The following is an 18,724-nucleotide window of genomic DNA, read 5'->3' as shown; positions in this document are numbered from 1 at the left end:
TGCACCATGACATTAAGTTGCGTGCCTTGCAACTTAATGAAGCTTTTCCCTTCTGCCTAATCCAACGATTGAAGAATCCATCCTCAGCCATTGGGGCATTGCAAACACTTTCCAATGGTTCTTCCGAAAGCTGCGTCCGCCTCTGCATGTAGCTGAGCATGAGCTTTCGGAGAAGCGTCATCGGAAGCCAGACAAAAGGGGTCAAAGTGTGCTAGGCGCTTGCCTTGAACCGACAGCACGAGTACAGAACTTGGGTCTATACAGCCATCTAAATAAAGTTTCATCTCTTTCGAACACATACGCCCTACAAAGAACGCACGCTGGGAGCTACGGGGGTAAAGAAAAGCGAATTCATAACTGACTCACAAAGGAGGAACCTCTTCTATTGAGCGGGGCAGTTAAAAATAAACGCGCGCCCGTCGACCTGCCCGCTTCTGGTTCACAAAGCCACCCAGCGCTGTTCCGCCTGACCGCTGTGCGAGGACGCATCAGCGGGTGCGCACGCGCACATGCACACACACAGAATGCACGCCATTCGTTCGGACCACGTCAGGAAGCGCAGGCGATGGCGTGGCGTTTCGCACGCGTCCGCGAAAAGGCCTGCGCTCGCTCGCAGTATGAACGAAGCAAAGAGGAAAGCGGTGGCGGTAGCAGAACTATCAATGCAGCCTTCGTCGCATATTCTCGTACACAAATGTGTTGCGTACCTTGACCCTCTGTGAAGATATAGATTAGAAAGGGACCCATGCCCCGCTTTTTTTGTTTTAGTTAGATCAGCCTATAACGGTGATCCTCGCGTATTCTATGGGTACACCGCCAAACGAGCGGCCTGTGGTCTGTTCTCTCTCCTGGGGCCTCGTGTTCAGCGAGTGTCGTTGCACTTGAGTTTCCCGGCTCGGTGCCAGCATCGTTGCGCGTTGTGCCGCGAGAAAAGCAGCGCGTGCCGGTGTTTGATGCGCGGCCTCGAGCGCTGTTCGTTGTCACGTTTATGTTCGCTTGGTTGTTATTTGCGCGTGTTTATGAGCTCCTGTGAGTGAAAATTAACAGTGAGCGAGCATACATCTGCGAGTGCATGCGCAATGACTCTTCTCTCCTTTCTCCTTCTTCACCCTTCCCTACCAGGTTTCTTCATATCGGGCGTAGCGTCCAGAGCATCAGCCATGCAGATGAACACGTTGACCACTCATCGGCACTCTCTCACCTTCCTTTCCACACCGCCCCTTCCCTACCCAATTCATCGCGGTCCTCTAAGGGCAAGAAAAGTGAATAAGAGAGAGACAAGAAGGAAAGGCAGGGAGGTTAACCATGCTATCACCCGGCTGTCTGCCCTACACAGTGGCTGAGGCGTCAGGGTCATACAAGAATTCGCGTAGCGAGAAGCTAGCTGGAAAGCCGGCCTTGGAGCACGCATGCGATGTTTAGAGCGCTCTCACGTCATACACATGTATTTAGGCTTCTTGAAAGGAATGTCGGTACTGCTAACTGCGTGACCAGGGGCGTATTTACGGGGAACTTTAAATCAGCTGCTCCAAGTATGAATTAATTTACGGCTATGTATTAGTATTTTTATTCGTATATGTCTTGGTAACGGACCATGCTGGTAGTTTTATGTTAGAGCAAGATGTCAAGGCGACCTAATGCGGAACTTTCTTTTGGAGTATAATCGTCGACAGATCTAAATCAGTGTCCCAAGTACCCTTTCACGCTGTGCCATGTATGATTATGACACATATCGTGCGTGCAAGAAGTTATGAGGCCACATATCGTTCACATATTTCTGTTCACTTATTGACCCCAAGAGCCCACTGGGACGCATAGGTAGGACAAGAACGAGCACGAAATTAAACGGAGCAAGCCAGATATTCAAATGAGTAGCAAGAAGGTCGACGGCACTCAGAACCTGAACTAGAATATTCTCCATAAACAAAATCGACAAAGTAAGATAGTTAGAAAATGACACTTATTAATAAATTATTAACGCCGATAAAAAGGAAGATTAATATTTTAGTGTGGCTAGTTGGGCGACAGTGAGTCCAGGTCTAGAAGTGAATTATATTAGGCTCAAAACATACAGCGCTATTCATGATGATTCAGTGGACGCCTGTCGTTGAAAAAGGAACAGCAATCTATCATCCTATAACTTTCAGTAGTGACATGTTAAACATGTACGTAGTTTCATGACGAAATTTTCATTCTATTCCGAAACTGAAACTTTGCGAGACCTAGCCACAAACCACTTCTGCTGGGAAAAAAACTAACTATCCCCCTCACCCTCTTTACACATTTCGTGCAAAAAAAAGAAACGAAAATAAAGAAAGAATAGAAGAGAAAAAAATCCGAGGACACCTAAACACTTCTTACGAGTTGTGAATGCAAAAGCATGAATGACCAATTGAACGCCGCTGAGCGGTCCTTCGCGTTATGGACTCCTCGCGGCCGGGTAAGCGAGCGCGTTGAGACGCCTGGCGCGTGTCGAGTTGGCCGGCGCAGTGAGAACGCAGGCGAGAGGCTTCGCGGACAAAAGAACGCGCGGATAACAGAGGCTTCCGAGAGCGACAGCGAGGGTGACGAGGCGTTGTGGCGATGCCCTCTCCCCTCACGCAACACCTGGCGCGCTAGCGTTGCAGCGGGTGTTGACGACATGGTGCCGGTTTTCTCGCTCGATGGGCCATTTGACGCTTTCCCATCAAAACGGAAACGAAAAAGAAAGGAAGCATATGCGCTATAAGAAGGTAGCTTCGTGCAAGGAAGCTGTTCCAATGACGTTTGGGAGGTGTAGCAAGGTGACTTCCAGCAAGGCTTTAGTTAGGTGCTTTTTAAGCTTTCACATTAATTCGCACAATATTTAGGAAAGCATGATAATGTATTTGATGGATGGAGTCGCAACAAAAAGAACGCAGCCCTATTACCTCAAAAGGTTCGTAACGTCACCAGAGTATCACTCACTTCAAAGACAAGGAGCCGAGTAAATGTCTATTATGTATAAGCGAGATGACACAGTAACCACAAATAAAGGCGTTTGCGTCAGAAAAGGGGCACAGCTGTGGAAGAATAACGATTGTTTGCTTACTTTCGGAAGATCGCTTAGTTTCCTCAGAACGTTACCACTGCGGGGCACATTCGACGACTCTATTTAGAGCGGTGCCAGAAATCTGCCACGGCTCCCCATCCGCGCAGATTTCAGTTTTCAGTCGGCTGCCTTCTTTTCGACGTCGATCAAGGGGTCCGATATAACATTTTACTCTCTGCTTGCCCTGACAATATCGCGTTCATTGCTCTTGTTGCTCTCGATCTTGCCCGTCCTGAGGGCTTATACGAACAGCGGGTTTTGTTGTCCTCATAAGCAGTACACGACACAAAGAGGCAGTAATTAAAGAAAACTCCGTGAACGAGGCATGCATTCATGCCGCCCCTGCAAGAAGCCTTTCATGCGCCACGTCACGGTTTTCGTGTTTACCGGCTGCGCAAAACGCAGCGGGTTAACAAGGGCAGCACACAACGAAGTCAAACAAGCAGACTTGATTGCGGGACAATGCGAAAATGCCACCTGCTGTCATTCATCGCGTATTCAACTGCAACTGCGTCATTGCCTCAACTGTGTTAGGAAACCGCTGAGGCGACCAAGTCGAACTCAACGTTCGTAATGCAATATTAAAGAATGTATAGCTATACAGCCGATATGCGCAATAAATTGCGGCAACAAAATGCGTTCTAAAAGAGCAGCTATTGAGACGAACAAAGCGCATGTGATTTATAGCTTCGATTTCGCGTCTTATAAATCTGCCGTTACTTTATTTCAGTACCCTGCGGGCTGTAATGACCTCTTATATCTAGAGGAATAAATATTGTACAAGCTGTCTCGTTGACAAAGCTGTCGCATTGAATTATATACGTGCCGATGAAAAAGAAACAACAAGAAAAAGGCGAATCATATTTTAACTATGATACAGTTAGAGTAGAAGAAAGGCGCCCAGAGTAATGTAATGAACGAAAAGAAAGGAATAGAGTAAAAGACGCGTTGCAAGAAGTAAAATAAGAAAATGCGATCGTGGAAGTCTGCAGCAATGTAGAGACGTTATAAGTGCTTGTTGTAAGGAAAACGTCCCTGTTAAAGGATTCTTTCGCTCTCCAAAGCAGAGGCCGACACTCACGGCGCATGTGCACGTTCCGTCCTTGTGACATCATAGCACCGACGGTTCTCCTTACCTCGTGGCTATGCGTAGGCGTCAGAACTGAATCAAGTGCGGATAACTAAAAGCGCACGTTTGGGATGTCACTGGTAGATTTCCCGTGATGTTCCTTACTCGGCCTCTACAGACTGGCTGGCAAAGCTTGTTACTGTTTGTTAACTGGGACATTATGAGCGAACCTTTGTTGTCATATATTCAAACATGCGAAGAAAAAAAAATCCGTGTCTGCACTTTTTCTTAACGGTAGAGAGAGAATGAGAAGAGAAGGCAGTGATGGTAACAAGAAATGCGCCTGGTTGGCTACTCTACGCTGAGGGAAGGGAAAAGGGTAATAGAAAGAAGAATGAGAAGAAGGCGGTGATTGGTGTGCACGTGCTCGGAGAGCACCACGTAAGGGCGCTCGCACAAGACAGTCGTTCTCCAGAAGCACAATAATGCTTTCACTGCCTTCAGGGCCGATGGTCAGTGATTTAGTATAGTGTCTGTATACGCTTAGTGGACGATCATCTAGTCGCCTCAGTGCATTGGACACTGATTGTATGGCGAATCAAGGACACATCAGGTGGTCTGCTTTCTCCTCGCCGCCGCAGACATAACGCGCGGGACGGTCAGGCATTCCAATTAATGCTGCACAAGCTCTCGCGAAAGCAACCGCCACCACCGACACATGGGCGCCGGTCATACGGCGAGTCATCACGGGCGCCATTGTCACCATTCAGTTCGCTAGCGAACGTATACGGACGCCGTCAGCACCCGAGGTATCACGGCGACACGGTGAACGAGCGGGTGATCCGTTCCAAGGATACTTTTCGTCACTTGAAGAATACAGATGCTGGAAACTGACGCTTTCTTTATCGTACCGGGGCGCTTTCACTGGTGGTGATTTCCGCAGTCACATTTCGTGCTTTTCCCGACGCACCAGTACCGTAGGTGCATACCTATAGGCGCGACGAATTGATTCAGCCTTCGCTTTTATCACGCGTGCGTGCGCGGAAAAATTCAACGCGACCGTGCACGAAGGCACGCACTGGTGGCAAGCGCAGGCATTTCGACGGAGCAGCCGTTTCGCGCCAACGGATGCCGAGGGCCGACAACTGCGCGCCTCGGCCGACCTCCTCAAGGGTAATGGCTGAGAGGCGTGCCGACTGCGTCAGAGCAAAACGCTGCAGCGACGAAAACGTCAACGACGCGTTGACGCTTTAGCGATGAGCACTGATGCTTCGGCTACGTAATTATATTTGATAGGTTTGAGACTTCAATGTCTACGACAAGAGTTCGTGCTGCTCACAATCGCGGATAAAATTTTCATTGTAAGCAGCGAGACCATGCCAGCTACCTCCTGTCTCGCAAATATATAGTCTGTAATCGGCTCGACTTGTTTCAGACCCGAACTTTTGCAATCAGGACTTGAAAACCAATACTTCGACGTCTATATGTTAATTGGTCGTAAACCAATCAGTTTATCCTAAGTCGGCTTCACCTAGCTGTTCTCTTCTTTTGATCGATGTGATTACGGCTCCACTAATTTTTTTTTTTAAACAAGCTTCAACTTTCCTTGTGTTATCATGCCTGCGGGGGCCACAACAGGAAACAGGACAGATGTGATCAGACAAAGGCACATCGATCAAAAATAAAGTAAAACTTTAAAAAAACAGAGTCTTTCGAAACACCAAAGATCACGTAACGCACGAGATCGAGGACACATCCGTCACTTCAGCATGTACGGGCATAGAAATGGTATCTGCTGCGCGAGCGATGAAGAAAATATTCAGTCTGCTATATAGAGTCCCAGTAAACGATCGCATTGCGTGTGCGAGTGTCTGACCTGGGCGGCACATCCAACGTTCAATTTGACCATTTAGGATTGCTTGTGCCGAACCCAGTGCTACGGTAGCTCGAATGACGAGCACCTGGTAAGCACTAGTAGTCATCCTTGTGCTTTCCACATAAAATGGTCACCAAACATTTAAAACAAAAGAAACCTTAATCTTAATTTGCTCATAGTGGAAAACGTAAGCTCGGAAAAGAAAAAAAAGTAATACGTCGCGCAGTCCATATGAATTTCGCTGCAGCGACGGAGACTATCATGCACGCTGGATCGATGACAAAGAAAGTAAAGGAAAGGAAGTGCCGACTCACGACGGGGCATGGTCCTCGTAAAGAGACAGTAGTGTGCGCTTCTCGTTTCTACCGTAGCCGACGACGATTGACCCTGGACTGCGACGATCCGCGATCGGCTTGGCCCACGGGCCGGGGAATGGCCATCCAAGGCATAGAACGCGCGTCGTACCTCCGCGGCGCTCAGGCGTCTTCCGTCCGTTCACACAGGCGCTGGCGCCAACCGAGTGCCGCGCGACCAGAGCAGCGGCGGCGACGAAGGAACACCGCCCCTTTCTCGCCCGGTGTCCCCCTCCTCGGGCGGCGATTCGCGCGCTCGAGCCGGCAACAGCGGCCGCTGCGGTGCCTGTGCGTGCGTGAGAGCGGCGGAAACGGAAGCGCACGCCTTCCGCTTCTTCCTGTTTAGCTTAGCCTCGGCGACAGGAGTTCGCAGTAAGTGCCAAGGACGCGATAGGCCGCGACCAAGAGGCGGCGGCGGGAAAAAAAGAAGTCTAGTTTCGCCATCGTTCGGTCGGTGAGGCGCGCTTCGGCGAGCAAGAAACGGAAACAAGAGAATTCAGTTCTCTAAATTTCCTGCCTCGCGAGAAAGGAACGAGGTCGACGGATCGCGTTTTCGGCCACTTGTGTCGCAGCGCCAAACGTCCGAACCGCGTTCCTGGCGTCACTCTACGCGCATCGTTCAGTGCGAAGTTGCACGCGTTGACGGAAATGTTAAGCAACGACAGAGGACGGGAGAGAGCGGGACTTCAGTAAGAGCAAGAGATGAGGTGAGCCTTTAGCAACACGACAGATTACAACGATGAAACATCAAGAAGCGTCGACACATGCAATCTACTCTAAAGTGGGCGTCAAAACCATCCTATTCGTCGGCCAACGTCTCGGAAAGACGGATGCTCGGGGTGCTGAGGACCGCATGGGATCTGTTGGAAACTTGTACGCCGAAGTGCATGGCTATCGTAAGCACATCGCACGTGTGTTTTACGTTTAATCCACGCCGGCCTACACGGTATTACGCGCACACGCCTTGTTGTGCCATTACCACAAGCCCGGATTCCGAATCTGCAAGATGCAGAATCTATCCTGCGAGCGCCCTAATTCTCCCTTCACAAGTCAAGGTGCTGAGCCGTCAGGCAGCGGTGTCCTGCGGGAGAAGCATCGGCAGGCGACGTGTTTAGACGCGTCAGCGTGTGCCAGACAGCCCGGCGCCGCACCTCCTTTTGCATGGAGGTCTCCGCGCGCGCGAACTTTGAACCGGGTGGCCAGCGCGGTCGCTGGTTGGACCCCTCGGACGACCGTCGTGTGCTGACTTTGTATTGGGCCGTTTGAGTGACAATGGTTCCTCGGGGATTATAAAAGCAGCGACGCGCTGCCTGAAAAACAGGATCCGCCGACCCACCGGGAGACAGTGTCGCTCCCGACTGGGGTGAGATGTGTCACGCGTTTTCGCCGGACGTCGCCGTGCGGGAAGTCGCGTTTGTGTGAGCTCTCGGCCCCAGTGCCGATCCGATCTTGTCCTGTACAATGACCTGTATATAATGTATAAAAACCCTTTCGTTATTCTCATCGACGCCTGGCTCGGAGTCTTCGCTACCAACGCTCTGTCACGAAACGGGTGACGAGCGCTACGGGACCACAAAGCCGTAATCGTGGTGCAGCGGTGCAAAGTCCGTAACACTGGATGGCAGCTACGGGATTGACCGGCATCAGCTACCTCGGCGCGGTGAGTGCCTGAAGTTTACCTCAAACACCAGACTTTCTCTGACACAGGTTATAGTAGCTTAGGGAAGGATTTGGTGTTGCATTGTGATAACCTTGTGTGTTTCAAGCCTAGTAAGAGTGTTTTGAAAACCAGGGGATGCTGAGGGGGTAAACAGGGCAGTGTGTGAAATACTTGCATATGTCTTACTAGTAGTGTTATAGTAGCGTACGGCAGGTATATTCAAAAAGGGTAAACAGCAGGAGGACAGTGTGAACGATGGATAAGTACAAGGTGAAGGAACTTCTCGAAATTTGTGAGGAGTTGGGCATTGAGTTGGGCTCAACCAAAAGAAAGAATGCGATCCTTGAGGTCATGAGGACTGGGGACGTAACGGCTGAGGAAGCCGCTGAGGCCTGGGCGGATATCAATGAACGTCGGGAAAGGGAGGAGAAGGAACGTTGCGAGCAGGAAAGGAAAGAAAATGAACGTCGGGAAAGGGAGGAGAAGGAACGTTGCGAGCAGGAAAGGAGAGAAAAGGAACTTCGCGAGGAGGAAAAGGAGGAAAGGAGAGAGAGGGAGCGACGTGAGCACGAGCTTAAAATGAAAGAGTTGGAGATCCGAAATAACTCGCCGGCGCCTAGTCTCACTTCTAACGTTCCAAGAATACGCGATCAACTTCCACCCTTTGTCGTCGGAGAGGATATGGCCAAATACCTCGTGAAATTTGAGCACGTGTGCGAACGGAATAGCATTGAGCGATCCCTTTGGGCACAGAATCTGTTAGCCTTGCTTCCTGGGGAGGCATCAGACGTAATAACTTGCTTATCGAAAGAGGCGTTTGAGAGCTACAGTGATGTGAAGGAAGCGCTACTGCGGAAGTACAAATTGTCGCCCGAAGCTTTCCGGCAGAGGTTCCGGTATGCAAAAAAGGGCAAGGAGTCGAATGTTGACTTTGCGTTTCGTCTAAAAGCCGACCTGGTGGAATGGCTGAAGGGAGAAGAGGTTTACGACGACCGCGACAAAATTGTCGAATGCATCGCGTTGGAGCAGTTCTACCGTTGCATTGATGAGGATGTCCGGCTCTGGCTGCAAGATAGGCTAAAGGAGGTTAAGCTAAACAAGGCAGCAGAGTTAGCGGAAGAGTATTACACCCGCCGCAGCTTGCACAGCAACGCAGTGCGCGTAGAAAAATCTGATAGGAGAGATTGGTTTTCCGGGAAGCCCGACGAACGGAAGCAAATCACGCGTCGCGAGTTTCGGGACGACGAATCCCTTACCAAAGAAACTGTAAGGGAAGGACAGAATGCATCTCAGAATGATGACGATGGTCCGAAACAGCGAAACGAAATGACGCGTTCTTTTGAAAAACGGAAACCGTTAACCTGCTACAATTGCAAAAAGCAAGGGCACATCGCTGCAAGCTGCCCAGAGAGAATTGCTTTTGCAACGATACAGGAAACTCACAAAAACATACGTCTATTGGAGCCCTATGTGCAGGAAATTAAGGTAAACGGCAAGAAGTGCCGAGCACTGCGGGACTCTGCAGCAACTATGGACGTTGTTCACCCGTCTTTCGTCTCCTCGAGTGATTTTACGGGAGAGCGCGTTAGGATACGGCAAGTGGCCGAGAAGGAGAGTGTCTGTTTACCGATCGCAACGGTTATCATTGAAGGAGAGTTTGGGAAACTTAACACCGAAGCCGCTGTGTCAGCCGCCCTCCCGGAGCAATTTTCCTACCTCTTCTCAAATAGCTCGGAGCAGCTGCTGAGGGATCAGGGCAAATCATTCTTTGCCGACGTGGCGTACATGGCCCCCACGCGATCCAAAGCGCGCCCGCTGTCGAGGGAACTTGACTTAGCGTCGGTGAGCGAAAGGCGGTGCGGCACACGGACTGATCCAGGTAACTTGAGTGGCGAGCAGTCACGGGAGAGGCAGAGCTCGGAGGCTGGCCTAGACGAGCGGGTCCTGGAAGTGAGTGGGAGTGACGCGTGCAGTGCTAGCCGCGATACAGACGCGACGCCGCAATTAGGCGACGCGGGCTCCACACTCGCTCCGGTTTCCGCCAGCTGGCAGGAGCAGGCTGCAGTTGAAAGGGAAACTCGGATTCGCGAGCAACAGGAAGATTGTTCACTAGCCGATCTGAGGAAGAGCGTCAAACGGGGAGTGAAAAAAAGGAGGGTTTCATTTGGCAAGGAATCTGGCTTATTGTACCGCCGCTACACGGATAAGCAGGGTCGCAAATATAAGCAGCTTCGGATTCCGCGAAAATATCGCCGGGAAAAATGAATGACCTCATTTGCTTCCTCAGAAGTATGTTTTCGGTCCAAGTGATTTCAAGGGGACCATTCTATTTGTCATTATTATTGCTGATTATTAATTGTTTCTATTATGGTGTGTTGTTAATTTGAAAACTGATTGTTTGAGCCTTGTGTGCTAGATCGTACACCTGCCTCTTGTTGCAGCGGGAGCAAAAGGGGATAGCGATTTAGTTAGGTTGATTTGGATTATGGCCTTGTCTGGTGTTTGACGGGAGACAGAGGGCACTTGTTCGTGTTGGGTGTTGCCTTTTGCCGGTCGGTTTTGCAAGCTGCAGAACGACCAAGCGGGACCAGTGGCGAGAAGCAAGGTCTTAGGAACGACCCGAGCGGAGCTGGTCAAGGTGCCTTGGCGACGACGCGGTGAGCAGAGCTCCTGTCCTGGCGAGTCGGACCTGGGCACGTGAAGTTACCTGGCATCCCGACACTGGACGTGAACTTGGACGAGCCTGACGAACGTGCGCGCCCGGCATCCGAGCCACGTGGAGGCAGCTCGTCTTCCCGGCGCCTTATCTGAGGGCGGGGATGCTGTTGTGCCATTACCACAAGCCCGGATTCCGAATCTGCAAGATGCAGAATCTATCCTGCGAGCGCCCTAATTCTCCCTTCACAAGTCAAGGTGCTGAGCCGTCAGGCAGCGGTGTCCTGCGGGAGAAGCATCGGCAGGCGACGTGTTTAGACGCGTCAGCGTGTGCCAGACAGCCCGGCGCCGCACCTCCTTTTGCATGGAGGTCTCCGCGCGCGCGAACTTTGAACCGGGTGGCCAGCGCGGTCGCTGGTTGGACCCCTCGGACGACCGTCGTGTGCTGACTTTGTATTGGGCCGTTTGAGTGACAATGGTTCCTCGGGGATTATAAAAGCAGCGACGCGCTGCCTGAAAAACAGGATCCGCCGACCCACCGGGAGACAGTGTCGCTCCCGACTGGGGTGAGATGTGTCACGCGTTTTCGCCGGACGTCGCCGTGCGGGAAGTCGCGTTTGTGTGAGCTCTCGGCCCCAGTGCCGATCCGATCTTGTCCTGTACAATGACCTGTATATAATGTATAAAAACCCTTTCGTTATTCTCATCGACGCCTGGCTCGGAGTCTTCGCTACCAACGCTCTGTCACGAAACGGGTGACGAGCGCTACGGGACCACAAAGCCGTAATCGTGGTGCAGCGGTGCAAAGTCCGTAACAGCCTTCACTGACGTCAGCAGATGAATTCCGGCCAACGAGAAGAAAGACCAGTCGAGACAAGTTCAATTAAACGTTTGCAGCTTGTCTAAAAATATAGCCCGAAAAGGGGCGAAACATCCGCCAGGTTAATTGGTTTCAACCAACGATGGGAAGAGAGGTGACGTGAGTAGGCAAGCAGACGCTGGGTACACTTAAATTCAAAGCACGGCACAGTGCGTTTCTGCTATCTCTGAAAAATAAAACCACGCAAATATATCTGGCGGACAACTTATGCAGGCGTGCAGAAGCAGAGCAGCATTAATTAAAGCGCAGCGCAGGACCACGGAAGCGGTCGCATGTCAAATCAACGCTTATGCGCCCGCTGCGATTGCATTGCGGCTATGGCATTGCTCGAGGTCGCGGATTTGATCCCGACCAAGGCAGCCACATGTCGACGGGGGCGTAGTGAAAAACGCTCGCACACTTTGATTTAGGGACATGTCAAAGAACACCACGGTGCCAAAATCCGGAGTGCGCCACTACGGCCTGCCTCATAATCCGATTGTGGCTTTGGCACGTACAGCCCCATAATCGAATTCAAGTTTAATGCTCCTGCCATGATGCGATGTGCCGTGTGAGGCAATGACAACGTTCAACCCTCTCAGAGGTTAGGAAATGTGGCGCAAAACAACGCCTCAAGCAAGCACATCTCTCTTTGCGCTTTGTGTACTACGCAGACAAACAACAGTGGTGCACGCAAGGTAACGTTTAACATCAACTCGCCACTCTAGTGTTGGACAAAACATTGAAGAAATTCAACGTTCGCCATCAACATCACCGCTAATTATCGTCAACCAAAACAAACAGCACTGAAAGCTTCTCTTACATCGATTCCCACAGTGCGTGGGATCTGCATACTTTTTTCTACACAGCCACCTGATAGCGTGTAAAGTGCGGTTCACCGAAAATTAACGCCTTCTTACGTAATTTCTTCTTATAATTCATGAATTCGCCTTAGCTATAAATAATCGTTGTCGAGTCGACGCTACATTTATGGATTTGCCAAGGTGTTTGATAAGCTTTCACACTCAAAACTACTTCTTAAACCATCGTGCATGTTAAAGAACAGTATGATTTGTGATTGGATTCAGTCTTACTTAGCATCTAGGTATCAATATGTCATTTTTAGCAAGGTCTCTTCAGATTTGCTTCCAGTTGTCTCAGGTGTTGCCCAAGGTTCCGTGTTAAGACTGTTGTTGTTCCTTCTGTACATAAACGACATTGTTGATGGACATAATGTTAAAATCAGACTTCACGCTGGTGACTGTGTGTTATAAACTCAACTGAGGCTCAACTTCAACTAACCAAAGAATTTCATCAAATGTTTCAGCGGTGCCACAAATGACAAATGTCAGTAAACTACAAGAAAAGTGTTTTCGTGTCTGTAACAAATAAGGCGCGTGCCCTGTTATTTGACTACATACTGGATGTAAACATACTATCACGCGTCGAGCGTTACAAATACCTAGGTCTTCCTATTTGCAATAACCTGCGTGGGAAAAATCACATAAGCCAAATCACTAACCAGGAAATGTCGAAGCTACATTACATGAAACAAGCTTACGGCATACGAGACATTTACTTTGCCCATTCTTGATTACGCTAAGATTATTCGGGACCCTTTTACTCAAATTAACATCAACATATTAGAAAGAGTTCAAAATAAAGCGGCGAGATTTATTTTTAATCGCTGTGGCAGAGTATTGGTTGCGGGATTGCTGGCAAAAGCTGGTCTAAAACACACCTCGGAGAGGAATAAAATTGCTCGATTACCCTTTATGTTTAAGATCACCCATAAAGTGAAGCATCTAACAATATGCATCTTTCTACAGGTTATGCTACTAGAAAGCGCTATAGTCTTTCAGTAGTTCCATTTTGGCCAAAAATAATCTGCTTCAGTATTCTTTCTTCCTACGAACGATAATAGAGTGGAATGAATGACCAACGCACAGTTGAAGCAGAATATATAGAACATGCTGAAAAATTTGTTACCAGCTGATCCGTCATTGTACGCGTTCTTGTCCTTCTTTCTATGTATACATATTTGTATACATGAAATCATGATGTGCTTTCCTTGTTTTTGGTTTTCTCTACTGCTCTCTGTTTGAGAGACTTGTCATGACGTAATCATCGTTCGCTACCCACTCTGCAACGACTCCCACTGTACTCAGCAGCATTGTAAGATAATATAAATAAAATATCAAGAAAGACGTTGAATTTAGTGCGCTACTCCACTAAGAGATATGTGTACTTTAGATTCACCTGTGAACTAGTGTAATACGTGCAGGTTTTATTCATGATTTATTATTTGATTACGCAGAACAAAGATGCGCTCACAGGCGCTACACTGTTGGTCCTGGAGCGCGGCTCACGTGCCTGTGATGGTAGAGGCCGTAAACTGACGAACCACACTCAGCTCCGTGGAATTAGGCGAAGAAAGCTCTGCTCTAATATGTTATCCATTCGAAGCGGACGTACCCGCTCCTTACGTTGCAGCACTTCACCAAAGCCCTCATTAAAGTGTCGTAAATGTGACAGCAATGCGGGAGTCCGAGTCTGTGGCGAGTTTCGCAGTGCCATGTCTCCTCAAGTGTGCACTCAATTTCTGTTGCACGTTGTTATCATTCAATACACCTACTTGACACTTCGCAAGCGTGCTTCAATACTCTACACATTTGCCAAACTAATGGCAGCACTGGCCATTGTTCAAATGAAGGCGCTGTGCCACATCTCCACATGCTGGGGCTTCTCTCTCGCGCGCGGTTTCATCACGGGAGACACGCCTGCGCTTTCCGTGTCACAACTGAACGAGCAAACTGCGCTTGTACACACTGCTTGCAAAAATGACTACGTTCACATGAGTACAGGGCAGGTTTCCTCGCGGGAAAACTAGCTTACGAAGCAGTCGATTTGGCCACTGGTAAGGACTCATTTGGTCGCGTGGGAACTACTGAAAGTCAGACTTAAGAAGAAAGCGTTTTTCACAACTTAGTTATCTTATAGTAATTATGGCTAAATATGCTACTTGAAACATACACTGTGGTGTTCCTTGTACGCGGTATTGTAAACTATGCTTAGTTGAACTGGATGTGAACTAGCCGTGAATGCACTCGAAACTTATTTTTATTTAACTTTTTTTTTCCTTAGTTACAAGCTGGCGTGTGAATTGTACACGTTGTGATGTACAATGTGCTAATAGTTTTTTGTGAACAATGCGTGAGGATGTTCCGACTTGTATTCACATTTTATTTTATAATTCATTTTAGTTGGCTAGCTTGTTTGTTGAGCCACCTTTGTACTGTTTGGCCAGGCGAGAAGGAATGGCCAGCATCAGCCCTGATACCAATCTCTCATGCGCACACATTTATTAATAATAAAGAAAAGAACGCTTGCCGCGGAATATAGAAAAATAATGAGTCATTCCACTCTGTGAAGGTGGTTGAGCAGCGAAGCTGTTTAGCACACGACATGGAGGTCGCACATAATTTTAAACAAAGGCACGAACTTATTTATTGTCTTGATAGGTGGTCATCGTGACGAAAGGTACGCACACTCATTTATTGTCTTGATCGGTGGTCATTATTTCACTCGCAACTGCAATCACATTCTTTGATGATGTCAAATCGATGCACGTACGCCGCTGGGTGGACAGTTGGGCCAGATCGGTATGGCATCGCAAGAGATATGTCTGCAACACGGAACGCGTAAACCGCTCCCTTTTCGGTACCGACACATCCACATTGAAATCACCGACAGCGAAAACAGGGTATAGTGCCATCGTAGCTAATTCACGCAAAGTGAGTAGCCTTGAACCTTAGAGTACTACGAGTCATTGAATATTTTGCTTGCTTTCGGGGGTATGAGCCATTGCTCACGGGGCTATGAGCCATTGATGATGGTAGTTTTCTATATGCCGTTCTGTATGTTGTATGTGTGATTAGAAAGAATTTAAGCACTGTTCGCTTCACTTTGCTGAGTCCTCGTAGCCTGTGCTTTACGAGGCTATGATCCGTTGCATTTTTACTTGCATGCGAGAGCATGAGTGCTTACGTGGGTATGAGCCATTCATTTTGTTCACGGAGAACAAAAAAGGCATGGAACCCAAGCTGTATGCAGCTTCGCTATGAAAGAAAACGCATCGAAAACGCAACTCTGAAGCTGCAGCTGCTGAAACACTTCGTGGTTTATTCGTTCCAAGTCGCAGACGGCCTAGGCATAAATTATCTCTACGTTAATAATTCGTCCTCAGGTGGGAACGTTTACGGCACTTCAGATAACCCGAACTGTGCACTTTGCACTTTAAACCGTTGTGTAAAGCGTTTGCACTTGGCTCCTGCACAAAGGACAGCCGTAGTTCAGAATTAATGTGTTCACTGCGCAACACCTTACACGAACGTAACGCAACACTCAAGCACTGCCTGCACGACACATGTTGGGTCGTTGCCGTTCAGTGCTTCTGTCGAAGCGCGCTGCGACGGCGCTGCCGCGGCGGGTCTTCCGATAGACGGCCCCCGCCGCGCGGAGTCGTGTCAAGGATCTCCTCGCGACGCGCACAAGGGAAATTCGCCGGCGGGACCCTCCGCCTATCCGCGACTACGTCATAACAAACGATCATTCGCAGCGAGCGACGTGTAACCGACCGCGCTCTGACCATCCGGTGTTCAATGACTCGGCGGTATCGCTGAAAGCACTGGCAGTTTGTCTTCGTGTTCTACTCCGCTAGGTGGCCGCCGTGAAAGGACCTTGCGCATGGGATGCCGTGTTTGTGATTGAGCACTTTCTTGTTGATGCAGCAGGTTCTCGCATGCCTTCCCCTTCGCAGCCTTTGTGTGGCTTGCTGGAGTATTTATGAGACGCGAAGAGCATTGTTCTCCGGGCGCGCATTTCGCCGTCGTTGGCTTCTTGCGCTTCGTGGGTCACGTGGCGTTGTTTCTGTGAGCATTGTTTCGGCGGTTCAGCCGGAATGGCCGTTCTTCCATGGATGGGAGGTTCTCACTAGCGAGAAAACGTCATAACTGCTAGTGGAATTTCAGTCGGCTCAACGTCTGTGATTGTGACTGCTGTTCATTTATGTACCACATAGAATGGTGTAAGAAGAAAAGGAAAAGAAAAACTAGCTTATGATCTTTTGTTGTCTGAAACAAGGTACCTGGCGCACAAGTTGCGACTGATGAGACTCGAAGATACCACTGGGTGCGTTCGACCATGTATGAAGCCAACATTTAATGAAGCCAACGAAATCATAGGGAAAGCTAGTTGTTAATTTAAGTGCACTACAAATAAGGTAAAGGGAAGTGAAAGTCGAAGGGGAAGGGATGGAGGGGTGAAGTGACATAAGCCGCGAGCACTATGTACAGATTCGACTTTCTTTTGTATAGTTCTCGTACTCAGCGTGTGATGTGTTTTACAGCGAAGCTGTATACCTCTACCGTCCAAAGAAATTTTCGTGTCGTTGGCGTGGTAAGCAAAAAAACTCCCCATACGTGGGCCGATACCGGAGATAGGGCAATGCCGGGCCGACCGGCGGTGGTGGTGAAGCAGGCGTCATGATGTCAGATAGCTTCCAGCTGTTGCAGCACCGACCAATATGTTCTGTGTCAACTGTCACTGTTCCAACTGGTTCCAACTGGTTCTAACCGGTCACAACCGTCTTGTAGTGCCCACGCCGACTACTGTCGTAGTTGTCCTTCGCTACCACCTCGGCCAACGCGCGCCTTCTGTTAGTCCCTGGTAAAACAAGTGAGCGCACTGGACTGACCGTAGTAATACTGGCACGCGCTTAGCGAAGGGCTCAGCTAGCATGGTAAGGGCACCGTGGAGGAGTGACATACATTTTCGTTGAAGCAAGGAATAACTGTGCCGGAAGGCATAGTTTTGCGAGCTCTGCCAGACACAAGAGCCTTGTGGAGAGAAGTCATAACTTGAGCGATAATGAAATAAGCTAAAATCCAGATATCCCAATAACAGCAATAAAGAAGTAAGCTCAATAATCTGAAAAGAAAGAACGAAGATAAATTCAAAGTAGGGAGAGGAACATGCCGTCTTAAGGAGACGAGAACGCTGCTTCTCATGTTCGATATTTCCAAGAACATCTTTGAAAGCGTCATTTCTAAAGGAACGCCATACATACATTCATCCCAATTTATGCCGATGCGTATGTGTTAGGTGTTAAGTGTTAGCGTATCTTAACCAAACATATGGAATATTTCGCTGCATACTGCTTGCGCAACGTCTCAAACTTACGACAAACACCACAGCCACGTGCATGCATAAACGCTTTCCTATTTTGCAAATCAGATATGCTTTGCTGCCTCGTCTCCTTTTTACGCGGCAAGAGCGATTCAACGAAAAGTGCGTGCAAGCATGGCGAACTGGTGAGAAAAATATGTTTAGTAGAAAAAAAAAACTCAGTGCCCTTCCACTCTGTGGAGAAGGATGACCAGCGAAGCTGTGTATGTGGGCCCCTTAATGGCGAAGTGCACCTCCGCCGCGGGTCGGCCCGGCATCGCACTATGTTCGGGGGATCGGCCCACGTATGGAGAGTTTTTCGCTTACCACACCAACGACACGAAAATTTCCTTGGACGGTAGATGTATAGAACTTCGCCGTAAAAAAAAAAGAAAGAAAAAACACGGCAATGAAGCCTTGAACGTGCATTTGGAGCACACGTGCGCACACGGCCGGCTGCCTGTTCTTCGTTTAGCCGCGGGAGACGCGAGACCAACTCTTCCTGTTTGATAAGACGCATAGCGGTGGACGCTCGTCCAGCATTCTGAATGAATCGCGTTCGCCTTCGCAATTGTTTCGACACGGCGACATAGTCCTTGGCTATCTGAGCAAAAATCAAGCCCCGCCGGCCCACCATATGCGTTTTGTGACCGACGGACGCGCAATGAATAGAATCGCAGCCTGCACTGCAGCTGCCGCGCAGGGGCGACCCGACTTAAAACCTCTCCACGGCTGGGCACCGTTGAAAACGTACGATAATAGTTCTGACTCGACTCCCTCGAGAGTCGACCTCTGCCCTGCAGGAGTCTCCGGAGCCTGGCGCACGGGTATCCGCAATCTGTAGGCAGTTCAGGCGGTGCTGTTACGTCGACAAAGTTTCTCGTATACGCCGCCGAATCGACTTCCTGTAAATTACGTCGTAACATTGCAAGGCTTCCCGGTCGCTCCTCAGATTCG

The 18,724-nt window shown here is 49.3% G+C and overlaps 1 protein-coding gene across 8 annotated transcripts in view; it reads right to left on the bottom strand.

Annotated features, from left to right (window-relative positions):
- LOC135904510 (carboxypeptidase D-like) overlaps nucleotides 1–18,724 on the bottom strand; it is a 175,136-nt gene that overhangs the window by 48,999 nt on the left and 107,413 nt on the right. For 2 of the 8 annotated variants that reach the window (XM_065435301.1, XM_065435300.1), the window contains exon 1: nucleotides 6,330–6,637. The exons of 4 other annotated variants lie outside the window; for them this stretch is intronic. In XM_065435301.1, the coding sequence (XP_065291373.1) occupies nucleotides 6,330–6,339 (10 nt within the window). In that variant the 5' untranslated portion in view covers nucleotides 6,340–6,637. Of the gene's footprint in view, nucleotides 1–6,329; nucleotides 6,641–18,724 lie in introns of those variants that run through there. 2 more of the 8 variants (XM_065435299.2, XM_065435293.1) reach the window with 2 other exon arrangements.

Source organism: Dermacentor albipictus, chromosome 2 (assembly GCF_038994185.2).
Source record: "Dermacentor albipictus isolate Rhodes 1998 colony chromosome 2, USDA_Dalb.pri_finalv2, whole genome shotgun sequence".
Lineage (NCBI taxonomy): Eukaryota > Metazoa > Arthropoda > Arachnida > Ixodida > Ixodidae > Dermacentor > Dermacentor albipictus.
Note: the sequence above shows the minus strand (reverse complement) of the source record. Positions and strands in the feature narration are given on the sequence as shown.